Genomic DNA, 16,597 nt, shown 5'->3' on the forward strand with positions numbered 1-16,597 from the left:
AACAAAGAGTAAAACAAACGAGCATTTCGTGGTGCCATAGCTGAAGGCAACCACACAAGGGGTACATGCTTTTCAAATTATCTCTTTGCAATAGAATGAATTACTGGTGCAATGGATAGATCTGATACAAATTAGAGAGCTATGGGTAGATATCTATCAGTCTGAGAGCTCTATAGAATGACTTCTGCATCGATACCGATTTATGATTGGTATATTCCTTTTTCTCCTCTTTGTGAGTCTGAGTACATAATGTCTTCTGCACCAATATCAAATTGAAAGATCAGTAAAATCTTTCTCCTGTCGCTCTAAGTGTTACTGTATCGCTTCTTCTACATCAATGATGGTATTGTCTATCTTCTCCTCTAGTTTCCTGTTGGATGAACTGGACCATCTGCAGTACCTGCTTGGAGACACCTGAGTCGTTCCTCCTCCCCATGTAATATGGTCCTGGAGCTTTTTCCCTCTGTGCAGTTTTTCTAGTTCGGTTTTTTTTAAAGCATACAACACACAGTTTTAGCATACAGAAAAGCGGCCTCTTCCTTCATTAACGCTGACTCATCTGGTATATTCCCTTGGCACAGCATCTGGGCATAAAGGAGGAAGGCTCCCTCACTTTCCTCTTGCACAGCATAGGCCAATATGAGAATATTCCATGTAACTACATTTGGATACACTCTCTCCATTTGCATTTGTTCAAAACAGTTCAAAGCTTCAACAGCAAGCCCTCAGCATATCCTGAAATCAATGCATTCCACAAAACTACTTCACGGACTGGGAGATTATCAAACACTTGTTGTGCATCCATGAGCAAGCCACATTTCGCATATAGATCAACCACTGTGCTACTAATGAAGAGGTCCATTTCCAAACCCTTTTGAACTATTTCACCATATAATGCCCAACCCATGTCCACATCTTTCTGCTGTGCACAAGCCTTGAACAGAGCAATGAATGTGTAACTATTTGGTTGAACATAGTCATCTTGCATTTTCTGAAAGACCTGGAAAGCATGTGATAAATCCCCCATGTCACCATAACCAAGGATAAGGGAACTCAAAGAATACTCATTGCGTTGTGGCAGGCAGTCAAACGTGTGTTGAACATCAAGCAAGCTCCCACATTTGGCATACATATCCACCAGTGTGCTACCTGGATGAAGACATCTTTCCAACCCAATTTTCACTATTTCAGTGTTTATTTCTCAGCCTAATTCCAAAGTTGCTCTATCGCCACAAGCCCTTATACAAAGAACAAGTGTAACAGCATCCGCAAGCATACCTTCGATCTGCATCCCTTTGAAACAGTTTAGTACTTCCTCACAAAGCCCATGTTCTGCATACCTTGTAATCAATGCATTCCATGAAATAGAATTCCGTAGTGGCAACCTTTCAAACATGTAATGTGCTTCTGCCAAGAAGCCACATTTATCGTACATGTCACCAAGAGCATTACAGATAAGTTCCTCTTGTGTCAAACCCCTCTTCACTATACTACCCACGCAGAACAAAAATGCAAACAAAAAAACTAAATATGTACAAAGTAACAAATGTCACACACACAACTTTTTGGTGGATTTCACACCTCGGGGTGCGCAGCAGTACGACAACGTTTAGCCTTAGTTCAGTCCCATTTCTTTGTTAGAGTGAGTTTTTATCACATTGAATAAAAAAACATAAAAAACCATGCCTTATACCTATCAATGCAAGCAAAATCTCAAACGGTAGGGAGCAGGGGGGTTGTTGAGTATCTTTCTTCCTCTTCTTCTTCTCCACTATAATAGTCTACCAAGAATAAAGAGATAGTACAACATACATAAACAAATAGTCCATAGTGTGAATACACTAACTAGAAAGATGAATAGATAGATATATTGTAACTCGAGTAGGTGGACTAATGTCCAATTGGAAGCATATGCTGATGCAGATAGTAACCACACTAGTGATATGAATGTGGAAATGGTCATTTAGGTATGTGATTGTCAACTCATGTTGAGCTTGACATAAAAACAATGACTGGTCCATAGCACTGCCATCATTGCATGCTAATGCATACGTGCACCAATATACTCCTAGTGCACTAGCATCCTTGACACATGTTCTCACGTCCTTGGGAAAATTTATATACCATCCCTTTGAATTCACCTTGTGCGCATAACCTAGTGCACACCCTTAGTGTTCCATCCTTGCACACATGCACATGTGTACTAATGCACAACAAGCCTCGTACATGCACACCCCTATACACGCAATCCTTGCATACTAACCATCTATACATTTTTTCATCACACACATACATGTTGGTCCAAGTGTGAAGTAATTACATGAATAATTGAAAGAGAGTAAAATATAATCGATGAATTAATTGATGCACAACAACACAATAACCAAATAAGAGGCAATGCATTAATGGATGAGAGAGAATAGAACACAAATGTGATCACACTGAAGAATACCACATTTATGTATTACTGAGGCATAAAGTGTCTTTTTTATAATAAGATAAAACCTAATGGATTAATCGTCAAAGGGAACCCTAAAACAAACCCTAACCCTAGTGCCACTTAGTACTTAGAACATGAGGGATAGCAACTACATTTAATGATAGTTTAAATGCCTAGGGAGCCTAGATCATGAATCAAAGGGCATCAAGGTATAGACAATGAGATGACTACAATTTCTCTCCATGAAATGGGCAGACTGATCTAGGAAAATTGACAAAATCCTAGAAAATAAAATAAATATAAGGTCATGGTTACACAAGTTCATCCAAGTGGATATAGCAACCAATGACAATACAGAGTATGATATATCATGGAACAAATGGAATCAAGTTCGAGGCTTGTCAAAAGCCTAGAAATTTGGTCAAGGAAGAGCCCTTGTAAAAGGGTCTGGAAAGTTGTCTTTGGTGGGTATGTAAAACAAGTCTATTTCGTAATTTGACATCCACTTAAAACCAACATAATGGCAATGAACTTCTATATGCTTTATGTGGGCATGGAACACTAGGTTCTATGCAATGGTAGTGTAGATAAGTGTCACAGACGTATGGTGGATATGAAGATTTCTAAGTAACTTGCAGAGCCAAACACACTCCACTGTGGCTGTGAATGCTACTCTCTAAACTTCACAATTGGAAGTAGCAAGTGTAGTTTGTTTCTTACTAAACCCAGAACCAGAAGATGTACTAAAGAAGAAGTAGTTGCTACTTTGAGAGACACAAGAATTTGAACATCTAGCCTAACCATTATTAGAATGTCCATGCAAAGAGAGTGAATTATTAGCCTTGTAGAAAAGGCCAATTTCATGGGTGCCTATAAGATACTGAAAGACACACTTCACTACTTGCTGATGAAGTACTAGAGGGTTGTGCATAAATCTACTCAACTGGGAGACAATAAACTAAAGATTGTGCCTCATGTGACATAGATAAATCAAGCATTCAATAGCTTATTGATATAAAGTAGTATCAAAGGGTCTAGTACCATCATCATGAGTAAATCTAAAACAAGATCAAAGGGAGTAGACAAAAGCTTGGAATCCTCAAACTGAAAATATTAAAGAAGTTTTCCAATATACTTGGATTGTGTCATGACGATCCCCCCTCAATGGTGGCAAATTGGATACTCAAATAATAGTGAAGTAGACCAAGATTTCTCCTGGAAAATGTTTGATGTAAATCAACCTTAAATGCTACAATTTGACTAGCATTGGTCCCAATGACAAGCAAGTCATCAACATAAGCATAAGAATAATTAAAAAAAATCCATATGTCAAATGCAGAGTAGCCTCAATAGGATTACTTTGAAATCCAAGACGCAATATATAAGAATGTATATGAGTGTACCAAACCCGTGCATATAAAGCCTCCTTGAGATGACAAACTTTTGTGCTCAGAGCCTTTGACTCCAAATCTTGGAGATTAAGAAACATATACCTCTTCAGTGAGATATCCATGGTTGAATGCCATCTTGATGTCTAGCTTATGCACCTCCCAATGAAAGTAGGCAATCCTCTTGATGGTAGTAATCCTCTTGATGGTAGCTGGATAAGAGTCCAATGACACCTTCCCCAAAATGCCTCAAAGATGGTATCCTACACATATTGGCAATAAGTGCCACGTATCATAGACACAGGAGGCACCCCATCCGCTGATTGCCATGGCCCCATTGTAGCTCTCCTAGATCTTGGGGATTGGCCCCTCGATGCATTGCTTTTACATATAAATACATTCGCACAAGACTCCTCTCTTTTCAGCGAGATCTAGGAGATACCATGTTCTCTCACCACTAATTTCCCCCAAGAAATGAATGGCTAACCTACGGCAAGGGGAATCTCACTCTCTCAAGTGTGGGTGAACTATAATTCAAACAATTGCTATGCACTTCCGTGAGTTGATACCACATGTATGATCAATGCAATAGTGGATGTCTCATTGTGCACAAACAATTATGTTTCAAAATGAGCCTATGTGCTAGTACGCAAACAGTCTTTCCATGAATTCCAACTAATATGTATATACTTCGTTGCAAGAATCTAGTACCAAGGCAAACCTTATGCTACTAGATCCCTTATTTCCAAATAGGACATTTCCTAAATGCTATGCATAGAAAAAACCAATCTGAATTTGTATTATTTCAGCCCTCAAACTGTTACACAAAATCCTACTCCCCCTCATCGTTTAAATTTTGCTTCGTTGCATAGGTGTATAGAGGTTGTTTTGTCATAGTTTAATATATAAAGAGCAATAAATCACACACTGTGAAAAAAAAATAGGGCAAACTAAGGTCAAACCTCATCCTTTGCCCTATCATACATCCACAACCACTTATTATATTTTTATGTATTTTTCTAAGGCATATTTCTATTTTTTCTCTTATTTTTTTCAATTTTCTCTATTTTTCTCTATTTTTCCAATAAAAATTTGATATATTTTAAGAGGTGTGGATCTTGATTCTTAGAATAGAAAAAATATATATTTTATTAGCATTTTATCCCATGTGTATTGGTTTATCCCACCGAAAAACACCAAAAATCCCATTTTTCTCATAAAAATCGTATTTTACAGGTTTTTAAAAAATTATTTCCAGCATTTTGACCTCACGTTTTCTGAATTTTTCATCATGCAAGCATAGAAAAAACAGTAAACAGCATGTCTACCAATTTTACTTCATAAGAACAACATTGGCTCAATCAAATGTCAAAAAACAAGCAAATTTCCTTTGTAAAATAGAATTACCGATTTTTTCCTTCTTTGCGGGTTTTAAAATCTGATGTGGGATTGCAGATTAGCCCTCATTCAAGGCTCAACCCACCTCCGAACAGCCAACTCTAGCCCTCCATCGATCCGAGAGTGATCCGGTACCATGCTGGAAAAGCATCCTTCAACCGGTTCTCTTCTTGGTTCTTCCCACATGAATTGCCTCTTGGAAGAGAGAGAGGGAGGAGAGAGAAAGATTGATTTTTTATCTCTGAGCATAGTACACCATTTCTCGATCAGATTTCAGTGATGGAGAGCGAAGATTGGAAGCATCTCAGGTCCAAGAGGATTCTCTCTCTCTCTCTCTCTCTCTCTCTCTCTATCGGATTAGACATGGCCAATCATTGCCAAGATGGGAGGTGCTAAAAAAAATGAGTCCCCCCCCAATGGTGTTTCATTTTTTGGGTTTTAAGCTCTTTATTAAGAGCTTTGAAGCTTTTAATCCAATTATCTAGTTCTTGGCTTGTGCTTTCACACTGCTACAAGTGGTTTTTGCAGTTTTGAGGGGGCAAATGACATCAGAAGTGAGATCGGTTTGGACGGGTGGCTTTGTGATGTCGAAATCTACAAATCGGGGCCCCGTCACACTCTTCTCGGCTTCTAGATCCAGTAGTCGCTTCAGAACCCCGAACCTTGTGGGGATTAAATGGGGGGACAAATGGGCTCGGATCGATGAACTGAGACTTGCATTGGATTCTTGACGTCAAAATGCATCCCAAAAACTTTAGCTTGGCCATCCGCCACCATTTGATTTTTCATGAAAATGGGCTCTTTGACGCCTCTCTAGGGCACTACCATTCGACTGTTCGGCATCTGATTTGAGGTCTGAAAATCTTTGGTAGTCCGTCTTGGAGTCCCCCACTACCAAGAGTCTCATCTGACATGCTGAGAAATTATATAAACTCCCCAACTGTCACTCGATGGGTCTTTAAAGCACTTTTGTGGCTTTGCCACTTAAAATCGTACTGATTGCAGCTGTCACCTTTGACAAAGTCTATTTTTCCCCTAAAATTTGAAATTTTTGGCTATTTTTAAGCACTTCACAGTGTCAAAAATCATTTGCCATTGGTGACCATGGGATAGGGCGAATCAGCCCGTCGAATCCCATGAACAGATCTGCACATACACAACCAAAGGAAGCATCAAGCTGATACAAAATAGATACACATCAAAACACATCATAGCTCTCACCCTACCCTCTGACAAAACCAAGGCATGAAATCCACGAGGAGTAGGCCTAGCATAATCTGGCAGAAAGCCTAAAGCAAGTCACTAACCAACTGTTGCAACACAGCCAAGCTAAAAAGAACTATCAAAGAGGGCATCCTAAGTGGTGGTCTAAACTATCTACCTAAGTAAGGGCAACTCAACTAGGAGCTCCTGCTAGGTGAGGACTCCTATAGCCTGATCAACAAATATTATCTTTTAGCACATTGGTCCTTTAGCCTCTTATTTTCCATACTCGGGCATGTAAAAAGGAGGGAGTTGAGCGTAGTGACCCAAGGAGAACAAGGCATCAGTCTCACGTCTTGTCTCACTACCCAAGAATCTACCAAGCCCTCGCAAGGCGACACTTAATCATTTTTTAACGCTTAGTTTTATTTTCGCTCCAACCTTCTTTTGTTCTTATTTTTCCAACTAGATGCCACCCCTAGGAAGACAAGGCATCGGCCCCGGGTCAGACTCATCCCCAGGAATCTACCAGGCCTTTGCAAGGCAATAAACAACTACTCAAGGATTTTTATTTCTTTTCTATTTTATTATTTAGGGATTAGAACCCCTTTTTACAAACCTCTGTATATTCATATATTTTCTTTCAGATATTTAGGGTTTTTCCTTTTGGGAATTTTTAGTAGGCTCCTCTAACTGCATCACAACTAACAGAAACTCTTAGAACAGCTGTCTAGCAGGTCAACAGAACAAGATCACTAGAACTTTCTTCGAAAGCAGGTCTTTAAGTGCCTGGCAATGCCTTTACAAGAGGCAACAACTACTCAGACCTCCCATAGACATACATAACCTAAACATGGGACTACATGCCTCGATTGTTGGTCCCCAACAAACAAAAAGAAAGTATCCCCTTATACATGTATCGTTATTTGCTTAAGGGGAAAAACTCGAAAAGGGGATGAAACCACCAGGAATGGCCACAAGAAGCTCCTTTGCAGCAAAGGCTCCCTCCAATGACTTCATCAAACTGTAAGATGCAATCACTAAAACAACAAACCATTAAACATACCTGCACCAAATAGACATAGGGCCCTCTTGGCCTAAAGAAATCAAACATTAAAACCTTAAAATGACTAGCCCTCTTGGCATAAAGAAATCAAATAAACCAGCTCATATAGATCCCTCCTTGGAAGAAGGCACATATACGAAAATACGCTTTATTCCAAGGGGAAAAAGAGGGCTCTCAGCCCTAAATTAAATGCATCAAGTTGTGACCTATACCTCTTGCATATATATCAAGAGGCGTACGCATAACATGTCGTTTTACCAATCTATGGGTCCAAGATAATAGTGGTAGATGGGTCTCAGCTACTCTTCACATTACCCATATCAACCATCATCTACCATATAGCGTGTGTTTTGATAACATTCCCCACAAATGACCAAGTCTTGTCTCATTATCAAGAGCAACATCTGGACTAGGACCATAGTTGAAGAAGAGGTCCTCTTCATAAGCAAAATTGGCTAGTGAATTTGCAAGCTGATAGGATTTCGGACTGTATATGTCTCATTGAGTTGATTTAAGATCACCTGGGAATCTCCTTTTACTAACAACTGCCGAATACCACCTTTCTTGGAAATATTCAGTCCCATAATCAAGGCTTTATACTCTGCCATGTTGTCAGTGAATCCTACCCCGAGATAAGAAACTAATTCATTGTAACTCTACGTCGGGGATCTTGGATAACGAAGCTAAAGGGTTAATGCATATTTGTCTATAAGTTAAGGTATTGGTTTTAGTTAGCAAAACCATCTGATTTGCCTGGCCAATAAGGATTTCATACGACAGAAGACCTTAATCTCCCAAATGAATGTCCCGTCATCTTGCTCAATCACTTTATAGCCTTTACTCCACCAAATGAGCTTTCCTTGATGATATCACTGCTCTAAGTATAGGTGCTCCAAATAAGGGATCAATCAAACCATCAACCTCTATTGTTGTTTCCTTACAAATGTCTAATCAATCGTGTATAGACCTGCAAGGCACTTATGTCATTAGCGCAGTCAGAAATAATAAGGTTTAATCTTATTAAGATTAACCTTAAACTCCACACCCTCAAGATCTGCCAATAATGCTGTGGATTTATTCTTCCCGATCCTGACAATCCTATAAGGACCGTCCCATTTGGGCTCCAACTTTCCTAGAAATAATTCTCTACATGCATCATAGTACAACACTAGCTATCCTTTCTTAAAAGTATATTTCTTTGCTTTTAGGTCTTGGAGCTGCTTCATCCGATGCTTGGTCACCTCCTGATGTAGCAAGCTCTGGAATTTGATCTCATCAAGGTGTGCCAAAGTCGTAAAGCTCTCTAAGAGGGTATCCCTGTCACCCAAAGAATGATTGATTGCAAATCTTATCGTTGGCAACTCGATTTCTAGAGGTAGGATGCACTCCTCTCCATTTACTAACTTGATGGGGTGTGACTAGTAGCTCGTTTGAACGTTGTATTGTATGCCCACACTGCCATGTACAACCTTTGTTCCCAATCTCGTTTCTTTTCCGATACTACCCTAGATAGAATGCCCACAAGCTGCTTGTTGGTACTCTCGACCTGCCCATTGGCTTATCGGTCATAGGGGTTGTTTTATTATGCTTGATGTGCCAAGCCTCAGTGAGGCTTTTTATCACTTTGTTCAGAAAATTTGTCCCTCGGTCCGATACTATTTCTTTTGGTGGACCAAATCGACATATTATTTGCTCTAATAGGAAACTGGTGGTTTCCTTTGCATCATTTTTCCGTGTTCACGTGCTTCTGACCACTTAGTAAAATAATCAGTTGCTACAATAATATATCTTTTTTGTATAGTGGACGACGGAGTAATAGGGCCCACAAAGTTGATCCCCCACTTTTTGAACAGAAGGATCACCATAATAGGAGTGAGTGGTCACTTCCTATTCTCTCAGCTATCATGTTGTTGGCAGATGTCACATCTTTTAACATACTCAAATACATCATGGAAGATGGCCCTGGAAGATGGCCGGCCACCAATATCCCACCCTCAAGGATTTTTTGCAGTTAGTTGCCTAGCAAAATGACCTCCGCAAGCAGAGTCATGGCACTCTTCTAAGATGAAAGGGACCTTGTTAGGCATTACGCATCGACAATAGATATCATCTACCCCATTGCTGATACAACGTGCCTGTGATTATTGTGAACTTTAAAGCCTGTTGCTTGATCTTTCACTTTTCTGACTTCGAAGGACTAGCTCCAGTCTCTCCCATTGACAAATAATGCATTATTGATGCATACTAGGAGGGAATAGATGTTGTGTCAATCTTGAACAATGAGTCCCAATCACTACCTTCAGCCAAAGCTTCCTTTGGTTCCCCACAGTCCACAAGGTACTCTACGATACCCTGCAACTTGGGTGGCTTGCTTGTAACCTCATAGTAAAACTCCTACAAAGTGATTAACCACTTTGCCAAACTGTCAGGCGGTTGTAGCTTATTCATCAGTAGTCGTAGCCCTTTCGCCTTCGTATAAAGGACAACCTTCTCATAAAGGATGTAGTGCCTGAACTTTTTAGCAGCAAAGACCATTGCAAGGAACAACTTTTCCATATAAGTATAATTAATTTCAGATACACCCAGCTTACGACTAGAAAAAGCAATCGGGTGATACCACTTCTCTTCCCACATCTGTTCTAAACAGCAACTGCTATGCATGGTAGCTACTAAAAAGATATAAAAAATTTCACTCCTCTTCGGTGCTTTCAGCACAGGTGATCTTACGAGTTCCTGCTTTACATCCTCGAAAGCCGCCTTACAAGGGTCACTCCACATAAACAAACAGTTGAAGGATAATTGATTTGTCAATGGTAACATTCTTTCTGTTAAATCGTTTATGAACCGTCGATAATATCCAATAGATGACAAAAAGCTGTGGACCTCTTTGGGGGTGCGTGGCAGACTCCTGGCAACTATAGCTTTGATCTTTTTAGGATTTGTCGCAATCCTTATTTACCGAGCTAACTACATGGCCCAACAGTAGGAGCCCATAAGGTACACCAAAAAAACACTTCCTCGGATTGAGAGCTATGCAAAATTGTATGCATCGCTCTTTTTTTTTTGAAAAATAATCAACTGCCTTTCTCTCACGGTGGCTGCCCCTAAATCATTAATAAATACCTCTAGCTCCTCAAGGGAAATGTCACCAAAGGTCTTATCGGCAATTCGTTGCCAAGAACCAGACGCATTGCATAGACCAAATGCCATCACATGATACGCAAAGGTCTCGAAGACTGTTATGAACGTCATTTTGAGCTGGCATAAGACGACTTCTTTCCTTCAATGGAATTGTATGGACAGCAAGGCTAGGAGGGATGCCCCTAAGTTCATCGTAACTCCAAGCAAAAATATCGTGGAACTCTTGGATCAAAGTGACATAATCCTCCTGTTCCTGTGCACTAAGCATGGACCCTAGCTTTATTGGCCGCTCATTGTTTAGCGTACCAAGGTTTAGCTCGATAACATCTGTGTCCCTTATTCTATCTTGAGCTTCCAATGGCCCATTCAATGTTACTTGATAGACATCTTCTGTGGTCGATCCCTCTCTGGATTCGTCAGTCGACGACGTCTCACTTGCAGACACATCTTCCATTGTCTCTAACTCTATAGAAGATAGGGGAGCTCACTCACTTTGAGATGATTCAGGATATGTGTCGACTACCACCCATCTAGCACCTCTACCAAATAACAATCTACCAGCGGGTATATCTACCTGACAATTGGCCTGCAAAATCCAAGGTCGACCAAGCAATACTTGGTAACTCGGTCGCCCTGCAAATTGGATTACCCTAAAGTCTAATAGGCATTCTACATTGGCAATTGTCACGTGGACTTTAGTAATGCAACCCTCCGTATGTCTCAGACTATCGTCAGTCATTCTAAGGTTTGTGGAGGCATCTTTTTGAATCACAAGACCCAACCTCTCCATCAATTCAGAACTCATAATATTAACAGAGGATCCTGTGTCAACGATAGCATTATCCACTAGAATCCCATCAACATAGGCTGCAACCCTTGGGCAGTGCTTTTTAGCATGTTCAAACCAGTCATCCCCTACACGTGCTATTCCCAAGGGTTCTACGATATAACCCATACGTAAGATCTTTTAAATTATTTGCATACTCCTGATGACCAGCTTGATTAGCTGCAAGAGATTCAGGTCTGGTTTAACATCACAAAGGGAGCTAGCTAAATCAAATTCGTGATAATTTGCTAAAGCTCACTTCTCGCCCCAAACCATCTGCTCTTTAGGACGTTGCACCGGCTTTATTGCCTCTTTTTTAAATCTCACCTTCTTTCTCATTAACTCTCTTGGCGTCAGTCTTATTCTCTACGGGATTTAGAGGTCCCCCTTCCTTGTCAGGATTTAGAACTTGCATTTCTTTATCATACTGCCTAGGGTTTTCGTCGACAAGTTTTACATTATCTTTGTCGCCTTCTCTATGTTTTTGCCCTCTTATTACGACACGTAGCCTAGAAGCTTCAGTGCTATTAACTTGCATAGTCTCAATGAGGCTCACCCCACTGCCGCCTGGTAGTTCCTCGATAGTAGCCTTACCCCTTTGGAGTATTTATTTCGGCCCATCATCCTACTAAAAATGGTTTCCTTGCACATGTTGATTAATAGGCCCTAGTTTTGCTGACTGCCTTGTTGAAGGGAATTGATCTTGCTCCAACAGGTGGCTGCTGAATGGATGGACTTTACGCAAATGTCACACTTGACATTTGGCCAATTACGTGGATAATATTGCCCACCACACCATTTGCAACTGAATCTAGAAGGTGCACCCTCTTTGGGGCATCGATTCCCTATCAGATTCTATTGTTTCTTTAAGAAATTAACGTCAACAGCTATTTGCCGATATTGTTCAGAGATCATATCCATGTAGTGCTTCATCATGTCCTTGACTTTGCTAAGGACATTTGACAAACTCGTATCATAGTCCTGATCATCTACCTGTTAGATATGATCAATGCCCCACCCTCATTAGGTGCCACCAATGATCCATGGTGCTCAAAGTTGTAAGGCCCCCATTATGAGGAGAAGCCAAATGTGAGCCCGGACATTGGTTGAGTCCTGACTTGTATATCAGATGAGGTCTATGTGACAGGATGGCAAAAAGGTGACCGTTGATCTTTGGGTTAGATGGAGTGGTTAAGCTGGTAGCAACTCGAGGCGCATTGCATCAAGTTGCGGTGTAAGGGAGTTAAAAGGGGCCCCTATTTTGGGGTCCTGGGGCCGCAGAAGCAGCCCCTAGTTGGGGGGTCCCAGGGGGCCAGCGGCCCCCCTGGCAAGGGTCTGGGGGCAGTGCCCGCGGCCTGATGGTAAAGGGAATATTCCCTGGCCGACTAGTGGAGACTCATATGGTAGGTCGGTCAGGCCAATCTAACAGCCTTCGTGGGCTATAAAAGCTAAACCCCTTCATAGCCATCTATCATTCATCTTTCACCTAGTCAGAGTTGTTGTTCCAGCTAGCCTTAAGCTCTTCACCTATCTTCTGTCTAGATCACCATCTAAGCTTCACACAGTGGAAGCGCACGGGTGGACAGAGCCATCTTTGTATCAGTTGTTTGGAGCTAAAGAATTTACTGATTCTCCTCTTATCTGTTGTGTACTCTCTATCTCTTTCTCAGATTATGTTCGCTGCGCCGTGTAATATTTTACACTACCCATTGGTCCCTTGGCCACGCAATTTGATTAGGCATTGGTTGCATTGGCTATTGACCCACAGGAACGATGTTAGGGTTCACTGCTTGGCCTCCCACATTTGGAGGCATCCGACTAGCCATAGGCATAGTCACACTAGGGGGAGCTATTAGTAAAGGCACATTCGGCATCACGTTCTCTCTCCCGTTAGGTTTGTTCATCCCTGTCCCTTGGCTTCCACTGCCATTGATCGGTTGCAAATTATTTCCCAATACTAGGCCCATATTGGGTTTGGTTCGAGAAGCATAGGCCGCTTGCAGTCGGGATTCTATTTCTTGCGCTTGTCTAATGGCAGTGTCTATATCTGCCAAGGTGACACTACTCAATTGCACCTGGATGTTAAAATCAAGACCATGCAAGAAGTATTGTAACTGGACAGCAGGTGGGATAGGGATAGAGGCATCCAATTTACGAAAAACCTCTTTGATCTTCTTGGCATACGCTCATATATCTTCATGCGGTTCTTGGCATGTCAAATTTAACACACATAGCCAATATTGGCCACCCCTCTCAGGGGTGAACTCCCTTCGGAAGGATTCATAAAATAAGTCCACGTTGGTTATGGTTTCAACCTCAAGGCCCTGATACCATATATTTTCCCTTCCCTTCAGGGTCATGTTGAAAAACATCATTAGATGCCCTTCCTCTTGGATGCGGTAGTTAAACATCAGCTTTTGGAACTCCCTTATATGAAGTTGTGCATCCTCTTCCACTAACCCATTAAAAATGGGAAGGGGGAAACCTAAGGCTGGAAAATCCGCCGTTCCCACGGGAATTACAATAGGTTACACCATGGCAATGATCGGATTTGCTAATGGAATCGGGACATGCAAAGCTCTCACACCACTCAAAGTGGGCAGATTAATTGGGAGGGGGGAAGCACTAGAACTTCCACCTCCTGACGGACTTTGATTTAGGCCAAGGTTACTAAGACCCCGCCCTTGAATAGGTTCAAGACTACTCCTTTTAGGAGAATAACGCCTACTAATTTTGGCCCTCCATCTAGCCCTCTCGGCTCTCTCCTATTTTTGGAGTTTGGCTTGACGGATCTCTTCAAAGGACATCAACTAACAAGTAGGTCCCAAAAGACCCTAGATTTGGAAACCACCACTTTCTGGCGGCTCTTGGCAGATGCACCACCGATGGGACCAAAAATGGGCCGGCACTAGCTATGGCGCTAGCCGGACCTTATGCACAAAACTGACAACTCCATCACCACACAGTCTCGAGGTCCAGGAGTGTCTATAATAACTAGATGCACACTAGATACATCTAATATTGCAATTGTAGCTGGATAAGCGTCCAACGGCACCTTTCCAAAAACCTCTCAAAGGGGGTATCCCACACATATTGGCAATAAGTGCCATGTATCACAGACACACGAGGCACCCCATCGACTGATTGCTATGGCCCCACTATAGCTCTCCTACATCTTGGGGATTGGCCCCTCGATGCACTGCTTTTACATATAAATACATTCTTACAAGACTCCTCTCTTTTCAGCGAGATCCAGGAGATACCATGTTCCCTCACCACTAATTTCCCCCAAGAAACGAACGGCTAACCTACAGCAAGGGGAATCTCACCCTCTCAAGCATGGGTCAACTATAATTTACAATTGCTATGCATTTTCAGGAGTTGATACCACATGCATGATCAATGCAATAGGGAATGTCTCATTGTGCACAAACAGTTATGTTTCAAAATCAACCTATGTGCTAGTACGCAAACAGTCTTTTCATAAATTCCAACTAATATGTATATACTTCGTTGCAAGAATCTGGCACCAAGGCAAACCTTGTGCTACTAGATCCCTTATTTCCAAATAGACCGTTTCCTAAATGCTATGCATAGAAAAAACCAATCAGAGTTTGTATTATTTTAGCCCTCAAACTGTTGCGCAAAATCCTACTCCCCCTCACCGTTTAAATTTTGTGTCGTTGCATAGGTGTATAGAGGTTGTTTTGTCATGGTTTAATATATAAAGAGAAATAAATCACACACTGTGACAAAAAAAAGGGCAAAATGAGGCCAAAGATCATGCTTTGCCTTATCATACATCCACAACCACTTATTATATTTTTTTGTATTTTTCTAAGGCATATTTCTATTTTTCTCTTATTTTTTCCCATTTTCTTTATTTTTCTCTATTTTTCTAATAAAATTTTGATATATTTTCAAAGGTGTGGCTCTTGATTCTTAGAACAGCAGAAATATAGAATTTATTAGCATTTTATCCCATGTGTATTGGTTTGTCCCACCCAAAAACACCAAAACCCCCATTTTTCTCATAAAAACCGTGTTTTACAGGTTTCAAAAAATTATTTTCAGCATTTTGACTTTATTTTTTCTTAATTTTTCATCATGCAAGCATAGAACAAATGATAAACAACATGTCTACCAATTTTCACTCCATAAGAACAACATTGGCTCAATCAAATGTCAAAAAACAAGCAATTTTCCTTTGTAAAATAGAATTACCGGTTTTTTCCTTCTTTGCATGTTTTAAAATCTGATGTGCGATTGCAGATCAGCCCTCATTCAAGGCTCAGCCCACCTCTGAACAGCCAACTCTAGCCCTCCATCGATCCAGGAGTGATCCAATACCATGTTGGACAAGCATCCTTCAACCGGTTCTCTTCTTGGTTCTTCCCACATGAATTGCCTCTTGGAAGAGAGAGAGGGAGGAGAGAGAAAGATTGATTTTTTATCCCTGAGCATAGTACACCATTTCTCGATCAGATTTTGGTGATGGAGAGCGAAGATTGGAAGCATATCAGGCCCAAGAGGATTCTCTCTCTCTCTCTCTCTCTCTCTCTATCGGATGAGAAATGGCCAATCATTGCCAAGATTGGAGGCGCTGAAAAAAATGAGCCCCCCCACCCCCCAATGGCATTTCATTTTTTGGGTTTTAAGCTCTTTGTTAAGAGCTTTTAAGCTTTTAATCCAATTATCTAGTTCTTGGCTTGTGCTTTCACACTGCTACAAGTGATTTTTTCAGTTTTGAGGGGGAAAACGACATCAGAATTGAGATCGGTTTGGACGGGTGGCTTCATGATGTTGAAATCTACAAATCGAGGCCCCATCACGCTCTTCCCAGCTTCCAGATCCAGTAGCCGCTTCAGAACCCCAAACCTTGTGAGGATTAAATGGGGGGTCAAACGGGCTTGGATCGACGAACTGAGACTTGCGTTGGATTTCTCACATCAAAATGCATCTAAGAAAACTCCAGCTTGGCCATCTGCCATTGTTTGATTTTTCATGAAAATTGGCTCTTTGACGCCTCAGGCACTACCATTCAATTGTCTGGCGTCCGATTTGAGGTCTTGAAATCTCTGGCAGTCCGTCTTGGAGTCCTCCACTGTTGAGAGTCTGATCTGACATGCCAAGAA

General features: G+C 41.2%; 1 protein-coding gene across 1 annotated transcript; it reads right to left on the reverse strand.

Annotated features, from left to right (window-relative positions):
• Positions 1-703: 703 nt before the first annotated feature.
• LOC148036407 (putative pentatricopeptide repeat-containing protein At3g13770, mitochondrial) lies at positions 704-1,435 on the reverse strand. Its single transcript, XM_087678930.1, has 2 exons — positions 1,279-1,435; positions 704-1,149 (listed from the first exon to the last, which is right to left on the reverse strand). The coding sequence occupies exons 1-2, from the start codon at positions 1,433-1,435 to the stop codon at positions 704-706; spliced, it is 603 nt and encodes a 200-aa protein (XP_087535056.1).
• Between the last annotated feature and the right edge of the window lie 15,162 nt (positions 1,436-16,597).

This window comes from Lygodium microphyllum, chromosome 5 (genome assembly GCF_053477565.2).
Source record: "Lygodium microphyllum isolate KBCC chromosome 5, Lygodium_microphyllum_v1.1.10, whole genome shotgun sequence".
NCBI lineage: Eukaryota > Viridiplantae > Streptophyta > Polypodiopsida > Schizaeales > Lygodiaceae > Lygodium > Lygodium microphyllum.

What these genes read in the sequence shown, in the direction of transcription:
- LOC148036407 (XM_087678930.1), bottom strand. Translation starts at nt 1,435, where the DNA reads ATGTACGATAAATGTGGCTTCTTGGCAGAAGCACATTACATGTTTGAA. An exon ending in CAAAGGGATGCAGATCGAAG is followed by an intron (nt 1,150 to 1,278) that starts GTATGCTTGCGG and finishes GTCTTCATCCAG; the next exon opens with GTAGCACACTGGTGGATATG.